At 44.6% G+C, this 9884-nt stretch overlaps 1 protein-coding gene across 1 annotated transcript; it reads right to left on the bottom strand.

Moving 5' to 3' along the window:
- Positions 1 to 1928: 1928 nt before the first annotated feature.
- Positions 1929 to 8990, bottom strand: LOC138191017 (mucin-2-like). The gene is made up of 2 exons (XM_069136391.1): positions 8649 to 8990; positions 1929 to 3183 (listed from the first exon to the last, which is right to left on the bottom strand). The coding sequence occupies exon 2, from the start codon at positions 3172 to 3174 to the stop codon at positions 2005 to 2007; it is 1170 nt and encodes a 389-aa protein (XP_068992492.1). The 5' UTR covers positions 3175 to 3183; positions 8649 to 8990; the 3' UTR covers positions 1929 to 2004.
- Positions 8991 to 9884: the final 894 nt, after the last annotated feature.

The following is a 9884-nucleotide window of genomic DNA, read 5'->3' as shown; positions in this document are numbered from 1 at the left end:
GCAAAATAACCTATTTCATATAATTGCATTACTATCTGTAGAGAATTAGTTATGATCCCCGGAGATCCTGCGGAGATCTCAACGATTCCTAGTGTGAAAAAGTATAGAGAATGTGAAACCGTTGACATCGCCTGCTCGTTTTTGCTCCATTGGTCAAAAATAAGCATTCTTTGAAGCAGTGTTTTGTCGACTCGGTCGGAGCCTCGTGTCCCGCCTCGTGGGATTAGTGTAGCGCGGCGATGCAGACTTTTTCTTTTGTTTACATATACCTGAGGACTGTTAGAAATGTATCTGATGTAATGTACATAGTGTCCAATTTGAATTTCATTGGACTCGCACTACTGAATATTATCACGAAAGTGAATAATTCTAATTTATAAATTATTAAAAGTAAGTAAAATATTTGCATTTTCAATGATAGGATCCAAGATGGAGGTTGTGCAGTGGACACGACAGCAACTGTTTGATGCCGTGCATGAGGAATGGGACGAAAATCTCGATGACCTTATCGAAAATTTGGGCGTTAAACTGCTCAATAAAGCACCACATTTTTTTCGCATCGAAAAAAATGTGTAAGAATTAAAGAAATTAATTTACAAAATATCACTTTTAACAAAGTTGTATCATTTTTCACGGAATATTCCCGCCATTTTCGGTCCATCATTTTTAATTTCGCATTTTTGCATTCGTTTTCGGAATCAGCGACCCCAAAAACATTACTATGTGACGGATTTTGAGTCCGCACGAATAATATGGGGGGGGAGACAATTAGAGACGGGGCGGATATGATTGGTAAAACTTGATGTGTATATTTGAGCAAAAGGGGCCGACTTAAACTAAGAAAAATACAAAGGGTTGTAGACTCGAACGGGGGCTGATCACGCCTCAGCCCTTAGCGTTTCTTAATACTAACTTACAGGTACGCGCGCGGGGGGGGGGAGTGGGTGAGGTGCCGGGGAATGTGAAGTCGGGAGGGTTGGTATTGCGAGGGGATGGGGTGGTGTAGCGTGACGTGGAGTGTGAGGTAGAAAGGGTCGGTATTGCGAGGGGAGGAGCAGATCGGCTGTAGAATGCAGGCTAACCTGGTGTCGTCGGCGTGTGTGTGTGGGTGTCTCGAGGTGTGGTGGAGTGTGGTTGGGTCTCGTTGGTTCCTGGAGTCGTCGGCGTGTGTGTAGCGGGGTGTGTCGGTGTGAGTGTGGTGGTTTCTCTCGTTCTTTCTTTCTCTCTCTCTTTCGCTCGTAGCCTAGGCTGTTTTTGGTCTCGATTCTGTCACGGCCGTGATCGTACTGACTCTCGCGCTCGGCTCTGCCGAGCGTCGGGGCTTCGGTGATGTTCGGGTCTTTCCCGACGGGACAGGGCTCACCCGTTCGGCTCTTCCCCGCGGGTTTGGGGTTTGTTGTGACTTGCACTCTAGGTGCAACGTCACAACTCTCCCCTCCCCACGCGGGGCGAGGCCTATAGGGTGAGCCGGTTTCGGTGACGCATTTTGTGGTCCTTTCGTCTGTGTATTCTCCTTTTGTTATTTTTGTTGTTTTTGTGTTGTCTGCTCCGATCTGTCGGGGTTAAGGGATGGAGGTTGGGTTGTATTTGCGGGGTGTGTGTTTGGTGTGGGTTGTGGGTCGTCTTATATCTACTTATTCTACTTAGTCTTTTTTTTTTTTTCTTATATACACTTATTCTATTCTTATATTATTTTGTACTCGAATTTTTGGTTTTGGTACGGTGGTTCTCGTCGGTGTGGGTCTTGGTGAGTTTTTGCGTTGTTCTTTGTACCTCGTGGCTCGTGGTTTCTTCTCCCTTCTCTTCTCTCTTTTTGGGTTGTGTTCTGTTTCTTTGGCCTCCGTCTGTCGTTGTTCGTCCGTCGGTTTGGTGTTGTTAGTGTATTTGGTGTTTTCTGTTTTGTCCCCCTTTTTTTTTTTTTTTTTTTTTTTTTTTTGTATCGTATTGCGTCCCGTGTTGTGTGTGCGTCGTTGTTCGTCCGTCCGTTTGGTGTTGTCAGTTTGTCTAGTGTTTCCTGTTTTGTTCTTTTTTCTGTTTCCGTATTGATTTTCGTTTTTTGTATCGTTTTGAGTCCCGTGTGGTGTGTGTGGCTGGTTGGGGTGTTTGTGTATGTTCGACTGTGTCCGTGAGTGAGGTGGTGTCGGTGTTACTGTCTGTGTCGTTGTCCGTCGTTTGTGTTTGTAGTGTGCCTGTGTGTGTGGTTTCGATGTGTATGACTGTCTCTGCGGTGGAGGTGGTGGAATCTGTGTCGCTGTCGGTGTCTGGTGTGTTGTGGGGTTGTGTTTTGTGTGGTGCTGTTTGATGTGTGGTGTGTGGTTGGTGTGTTGAGGTGCTGGCTTCTGTTTCGTCAGTGTCTGTGCGTTCGTGTGCGCGTCTAGTCATGTATCTTTCTTTATGTGCTCGTAATTCGTCGTGTAGGGTGCTTGCTGGTACTAAACTTGCGATTATGGCTATTATCTCGGGGGGTGGTCCTGTGTATTGTTTGCATGTTTGTTTTGTCTGTGTCGATTCTGTGTGTCTGTCCATGTTAGCGAATGTCTGTAAGATCCTGTCCTCTGTCTTCTGTGGTGGTCTCGCGAATCTGGTGTGTGTCCATTGGGGGGTCGGTGTGGGGGGTGGTGTGTACCGTGGTGTTGGTGTGGGTGTGGGGCGTGTGGTTGTATGGGGTGTTTGTTTCTTGGTAGGTGGGTGTGTAGTCGTGTGTGTGGCCGTGGTTCGTGTGGTGTGGATAACTGTTGGTGGGTGTGTGATAGTTTGTGGTGGGTGTGGTGTGTCTGTGTTAGTTTGTGTGCATGTTTGTATGTGTTCTGTGTATTTGGTGCCCCGGACCAGCCCGTTGCACTTCGGGCATTGCCTTGGTCCGGAGGGTGTAATTGTGTGTGTGGTCATCGTTGTATGTGTTTGTGAGTGTCTCTGTGCGGTTGTGGGTGCAATGGTTGTTGTGTGTGTTACTGTCGTGGCGGTCTTTGTTACCTGTGTGTGTGTAGTGGGTGTCGGTAGTAGAGTTCGTCGGGTCTCTGTCCGGTGTGTGCCGTCGCGTCCGTATCTGTGTGGGTGTGGGGCCTGTCCTGGTGTTTGTAGTAGTGGTGTTCTCTCTGTGTTTGTTGTTATTGTCGTCGGTCTCGTCAGTCGTAGTGTCATTAGGGCCGGTATTCTTTGTTGTTTATTTTCCATGTTGTGTTTCTGTGGAGTGAATACACATGTTAGTTTATTTTCGGGGTGTGTTATTTGATTATGTATATAATTTTAGGTCTTCTATATGACATTTTCCTATATTTCTACCGCTCTCTGTTGTTAATTCGTATATTGTGGGTGAGATTTTTCTAGTGATTATGTATGGGCCTATGAATTTTTTATTTAACTTAGCTGTCGTTCGTTCTGGTCCGGATGAGAGTGTGTGGTTCTTTTTTAGTACCCTGTCTCCTTCCTTGAATTGAATGTCTCGTCTTCGTAGGTTGTAGTAGTGTGCTTGTTTTTCGTTTGCTTCTATCAAGTGCCTCTGTACTTCGTCTCTAAGTATTTGTAGTCGTCTTAAGTGGTCTGTCCATCTGTCTGTGTCTTGTAATTCTACTTCGTCGTGGTTCTCTAACTGATTTCTTAGACATTGTGTGGGATTTAATTCCCTTCCTAGGTTTAAAAAGGCTGGTGTGTGTTTAGTTGATGTGTGTGTACATGTATTGATTGCGAATTGTAAGTCTTGTAAGTGTATGTCCCATTCTGTGTGGTCGTTGTTTACGTAGGCTTGGATCATTGTTTTAGCGGTTCTGTTGACTCGCTCTACGGGGTTGGCTTGTGCGTGGTATGGGGGGATTGTTGCGTGTCTTATGTTGAATTTTTGTGTTAGTTCGCGTATGAGTTTGTTTATGTATGGTGTGCCGTTGTCTGTCAGTAGTATGCGTGGTGTACCCCATCGTGATATTACGTGTGAGTGGAATGTCTGTTCTACTGTTTTGGCGTTTGCTTTGCGTGTGGGTATGATTTCCACCCATTTAGTGTATAGGTCTTCGAACACTATAATGTATTGGTTTCCCTTTTTTGATCGTGGGAGTGGGCCCATGATGTCGGAGGCTACTACTGTCCATGGTTCTTCAATAATTCTCGTGCCCATTAGTCCTGCTGGTCGCGCTTGTATTGTTTTTGTTCTTTGGCATGTGTCACATTTTTTTATGTAGTTTACTGTGTCTCTGTACATCCCTGGCCAATAATATGTTTTTGCTACTCGTTGGTATGTTTTTTCGATCCCTAAGTGTCCTGCTTGTGTTACGTCGTGGTTTTCGTGTAGTATGTGTGTTATTTTGTCTTTGGGTATGACTAGTTTCCATGGGTTTGTGTCTGGTAGGAGGTTTGAGTGTAGGGGGTTCGGGCGGTGGAAGTATAGTTGATTGTTTCTGATTCGCCACGACTCGTTTTTCTCTGGGCGTGTTTGTACTTGTGTTTTTTTGTATGTGTACCACTTGTCTGTCGTGTCTACTATTGTGTCTATGTGTTCTTCGTCTTCGTGTCGTCTTGAAAGTGCGTCTGGCACGTCGTGCATTGTACCTTTTCTGTGTGTAATGTCAAAGTCGTATTCTAATAGTTCTAGTGCCCATCGTGCAAGTCGGCCTGTGGGGTTTTTTAATTGTCTAAGCCACTTTAGTGCGTGGTGATCTGTAATGACTTTGAAGTGGTAACCTTCCACGTAGGGTCTGAATTTTTTGATGGACCAGAGTACCGCCAAACACTCTCTCTCAGTTGTTGAGTATTTACGTTCTGCCTCGCTTAGCGCACGGCTAGCGTAGGCTATGACATGCTCTTCGTCATCGAGAGATTGTGTTAGTACGGCACCTATCCCTGTTCCGCTAGCGTCTGTTTGTAGTGTGAATGTTTGTGTGTAGTCTGGGCATGCGAGTGTGGGTGGTGATGTCAGTGCGTGTTTGATTGTGTTCATTGCGTTTTCTTGTTCTTCCCCCCAGTGCCATTTCTGGTCTTTTTTCAGTAGTCGTGTTAGTGGTTCTGTAATGTGTGCGAAGTTAGGTATGAAGCGTCTGTACCATGATGCCATGCCAATTAGTCTCCGTAATTGTTTTATTGTTTTTGGGCTTGGGTAATTTTCTATGGGTTGTGTTTTGTCGGGGTCTATGTGTAGTCCGTGTCTGTCTACTATGTATCCGAGATATTTTACTTGTGCGCATCCGAACTCGCACTTCTCTGGGTTTATTGTCAGTCCTGCGTCTGTAATTCTTTTTAGTATTTGCTCTAGTCTTTGTAAGTGTTCGTCGAATGTTTGTGTTACTATTATGATGTCGTCTAGGTATGCGAATGCATATGGTTCGCATTCTGGGCCTATGAGTCTGTCTAGTAGTCTTTGGAATGTCGCTGGTGCGCCTGTCAGTCCGTATGGCATTCTTTTAAATTGAAATAAGCCCATTCCCGGGACTGTAAAGGCTGTTATGTGTTTGCTGTCTTTGTCGAGTGGTATTTGGAAGTATGCTTGGCTTAAGTCGATTTTTGATATGTACTGTGCTGTCCGTAGTTTGTCTAATATTGCTGTCATGTATGGTAGTGGGTATGCGTCTTTTTTTGATACTGAGTTAACCTTCCTAAAGTCTAGGCAGAAGCGATATGTGTTATTTGGTTTTCTTATCATGACAATTGGGCTCGACCATTCGCTTTCTGATGGTTCTATCACGTCTTCTCTCAGCATTTTGTGTATTTCTGTGTGGATGGCTTCTCTAATTTTTGGTGATACCATATAGTATCTTTGTTTTATGGGTGTGTGTCCTTGTGTGTCTATTTTGTGTTTAATTAGGTGTGTTAGCCCGAGTTGGCCTGGTAGTGTTGAGATTTTCTGCTGTATTGTCGTCTGTAGTTGTGTGTGTTGTGATTGTGTGAGTTCTTGTATTCCTGCGCATATCTGTGGTTCGGTTTCTTTGTCGGTTTGTGTGTCGTCTGTTGTTTGTGCGTTTGTGGGTATGATTTTTTGGTTTGTGATTTGTGTGTTCTGTGGGTTGTCTTTTTGGGGGATGTTTTCCGGTGGTGTCTTTGTGCTGGGTAGTGTTGGTGTTAGTGGTTTTTGTTTCATGGTTGTTTTTTTTTTGTTTTCGTGTCTTTCTGTTGTTTTCGGGTTCGTTTGTTGTTTCGTTGCTTCTAATTTTTCTGCTGCTTTTGCTTGTTTTGTGTGTGTTTGTGTTGATTGGTGTCGTGTTTCTCGTGTTTGATGTGTTTGTATGTATTCTTTGAGTGGTGTTGGTAGTTTTTGTGGTCTAGCTTGCATGTGGTAGTGTGTCTGTGGGTCGTCTATCAGCGACCATGTGTTTTTTCCATAATTTATTAGTATTCCAAATCTTATTAAGTCGCTGTTCCCAATGATACCTTGTGAGCCTAAGTTTGGTATTAATCCGAAATTAATTTTCTTTGTTATGTTGCCGAGGCGTATTGGGAGTGTTACTGCTCCTTCTATCGTCACCTGTGTTCCGTTTCCCATTGTAGCTGTTCTGTCGGGTGTGTTGTTTATTTGTGTGTCTGTGTTGTGTAGTATTTGTATTACTTCTGCGCCTAGGTATGAGTGTGTTGCGCCTGTGTCTATTAGTGCGTTAAATTCGTGACCGTGTATTTCGATTCTGATGTGGAATCTACTTTCCGTTATGTTGTTGTCTGTCGTAGGTGCTACTGTTTCGGGTGTGTTTGTGTTGTTTGTGGGGTTGCCCTCCACCCTTGCTGGGTCAACCCTTACTCGTTTCCCTGGTTCTGTGTTTGTGTGCATTGCCATCTGAAGTGTCCGGGTTGGTTGCAGTTAAAGCATCTGCGTGGTGTTGTGCCTGTGTTTGGATTCGTTTGTGTTTGTTGCTGAGTGTAGTGTGGTGAGTTATACGTGATTGCGGGGTATCGAGTCTGTTGCGTGTTTTGGTTTGTTTGGTTTCGTCGTATGTTGTCTGTGAGTGCCGGTGGTATATTTGGTGTTGGGAGTATTGCTGGGCGGGGTTGTGTTTGTGTGTACTTGTATGGGATGTATTGTGTGTGGTGTGTTTGGTGTGTGTAGGTTTCTCGCGGGTGTGTGTAGTTGTTTAATATTGTTTGTCTCGTGTTTTCCCATTCGATATTTGCTTCCCATTCTTTTGCGGCCATTTCCAGTTGGTCGAAGTTCGCGAAATCGTATGGTTTTATGTATGCCTTGTATTCTATTTTCATGTTTCTGTATGCCAGGTCTAGTTGTGTTCGTGGGTGGTATGGTGGTTTTAGTTGTGATAGTAGTGTTCTAAATTGTATTAGGAATTGTGTGATTTTTTGTGTTGGTCCTTGTACGTAATTTCTGATTTTTTGTTCTAGCCTGTCCCTATGTTGTATGTCTTGAAATGCGTGTGTAATGTCTCTTTCGAATTCTTCCAGTGTTCGCCATTTGCCTCTATTTAATCTGTACCAGTTTTTTGCGTCACCTTCGAGTATTGGGCTGAGGTTGTTGATTAATTGTGTGTCGTGTATTTCATAACCTGTTTGGTAGTCGCGGAGATTTTGTAAAAATTCGTCTATGTCTTCGTTTGTGTTTCCTGAGTATTTTATGTTCCATGTTTGTATTGTTTTCATTGCCATTGCTGGCTGATTCCAGTATGTACTGTTTGGGTTTGATGTGTGGTTTGTGTTTGTGGGGTGTATTGACTGTGTGCTGTATATGTGTGGATCTTCGTATACGTTTCTGTCGCTTGGTGATGCTTCGAGGTCTATTAGGTTTTGCATAAGTCGTGTGTTACGTGTGTTGGTGGCTAAGAATGTGTCTGTTCCTGTGAAGTGTCGGTTCGTTTGATTGGTGGTTACCGTGTTAGTTTGCGTGTGTGTAGGTGTTGGGATTGTATTGTATGTTTGTGTGGGATTTGTTGGTTCTGGGCTTTCTTGGTGTTGAATTTGTGTACTGTGTAAATTGTGTGTATTCTCTATGATAGCTGCATCGATTATATTTATTGTGTTTGGTGAATTTATCGTGCATCGTCTATTTATTTCCTGCCGTTGGGTCGGTGTTTGTTGATCTCGTGTCGCGCGCGGCTCGCTCTGTGTCGAGTTCTTTTGGTTGCGTTCGGGTGTGTGTATGTCCATGTGTTCGCGCGCTAGGCCTTGCGGTTCCCTGTGTCCTTGGTCTGCCATTGTGTGTATCGTGTTTGGTAGTGGTGTGTTCAACTGTCTTTATTTGAATTTTCGTGACTGTGTAATTTTGTTTCGTGAGTCTATGTGTACTTTGTTAGCGTTTATTCCTGTGTTTTGTCTCTTAATTGTTTGGATTTGGGGTAAAAATGTGGGTAATTTACGTTGGGCGCCAATTTGTGACGGATTTTGAGTCCGCACGAATAATATGGGGGGGGAGACAATTAGAGACGGGGCGGATATGATTGGTAAAACTTGATGTGTATATTTGAGCAAAAGGGGCCGACTTAAACTAAGAAAAATACAAAGGGTTGTAGACTCGAACGGGGGCTGATCACGCCTCAGCCCTTAGCGTTTCTTAATACTAACTTACAGGTACGCGCGCGGGGGGGGGAGAGTGGGTGAGGTGCCGGGGAATGTGAAGTCGGGAGGGTTGGTATTGCGAGGGGATGGGGTGGTGTAGCGTGACGTGGAGTGTGAGGTAGAAAGGGTCGGTATTGCGAGGGGAGGAGCAGATCGGCTGTAGAATGCAGGCTAACCTGGTGTCGTCGGCGTGTGTGTGTGGGTGTCTCGAGGTGTGGTGGAGTGTGGTTGGGTCTCGTTGGTTCCTGGAGTCGTCGGCGTGTGTGTAGCGGGGTGTGTCGGTGTGAGTGTGGTGGTTTCTCTCGTTCTTTCTTTCTCTCTCTCTTTCGCTCGTAGCCTAGGCTGTTTTTGGTCTCGATTCTGTCACGGCCGTGATCGTACTGACTCTCGCGCTCGGCTCTGCCGAGCGTCGGGGCTTCGGTGATGTTCGGGTCTTTCCCGACGGGACAGGGCTCACCCGTTCGGCTCTTCCCCGCGGGTTTGGGGTTTGTTGTGACTTGCACTCTAGGTGCAACGTCACAACTAGTATGAATTTCAGCGAATTGGTATCATTTTTCGCGAAAAACATCCGCCATTTTGGGGCCGCCATTTTGAATTTTGCATTTCTGTTTTTTTTTTCGGAATCAGTGACCCCAAAAACATTACTAGTATGAATTTCAGCGAATTGGTATCATTTTTCGCGAAAAACATCCGCCATTTTGGGGCCGCCATTTTGAATTTCGCATTTTTGCATTCATTTTCGAAACCAGCAGGCCAAAAAACTATAGGTATAGTAATACTAGCAATTTTCACTGAGAAATATTTGAGTTATTAGTTTTGGCCAAGAATTCGGGCTTTCGGACCACTGTGCGTCCCGATATAGAATACGCGGTCAACCAAGCTAGCCAATTCCTATCGAATTATGGGCAAGAACATTGGCAAGCAGTTAAGAAAATCTTCCGGTACCTGAAGGGAACCCTGGATTATGGGATTGTCTACGGAAGCAGTGGGAGTAACCTTGAACCTACTGGATTCACTGACGCAGACTATGCTGGATGTGTGGATACGCGAAAGTCAACGAACGGTTTCCTGTTTTTACTTAACGGTGGTGCAATTTCATGGTCTAGCCAACGACAACGAGTCGTAGCGCTTTCGACTACAGAGGCAGAGTACGAGTACATCGCTCTCGCACACGGTACCAAAGATGCGATATGGTTACGCAGAATTTTAGGTGAAATAGGCTTTAAGAGTGATACTATACCTATGTACGTTGATAATCGATCTGCGATCGACTTAGCAAAAAATCCAGAGTACCATAAGAAAACTAAACATATAGATGTTCGGTTTCATTTTGTACGCAACGTAAATGAGCGTGGTGAAATATCTGTAAGACACGTAGAAAGTAAAGAGCAACTTGCAGACATTTTTACTAA

Source organism: Neodiprion pinetum, chromosome 5, assembly GCF_021155775.2.
Source record: "Neodiprion pinetum isolate iyNeoPine1 chromosome 5, iyNeoPine1.2, whole genome shotgun sequence".
Taxonomy (NCBI): domain Eukaryota; kingdom Metazoa; phylum Arthropoda; class Insecta; order Hymenoptera; family Diprionidae; genus Neodiprion; species Neodiprion pinetum.
This window is presented reverse-complemented; position numbering and strand designations above follow the sequence as displayed.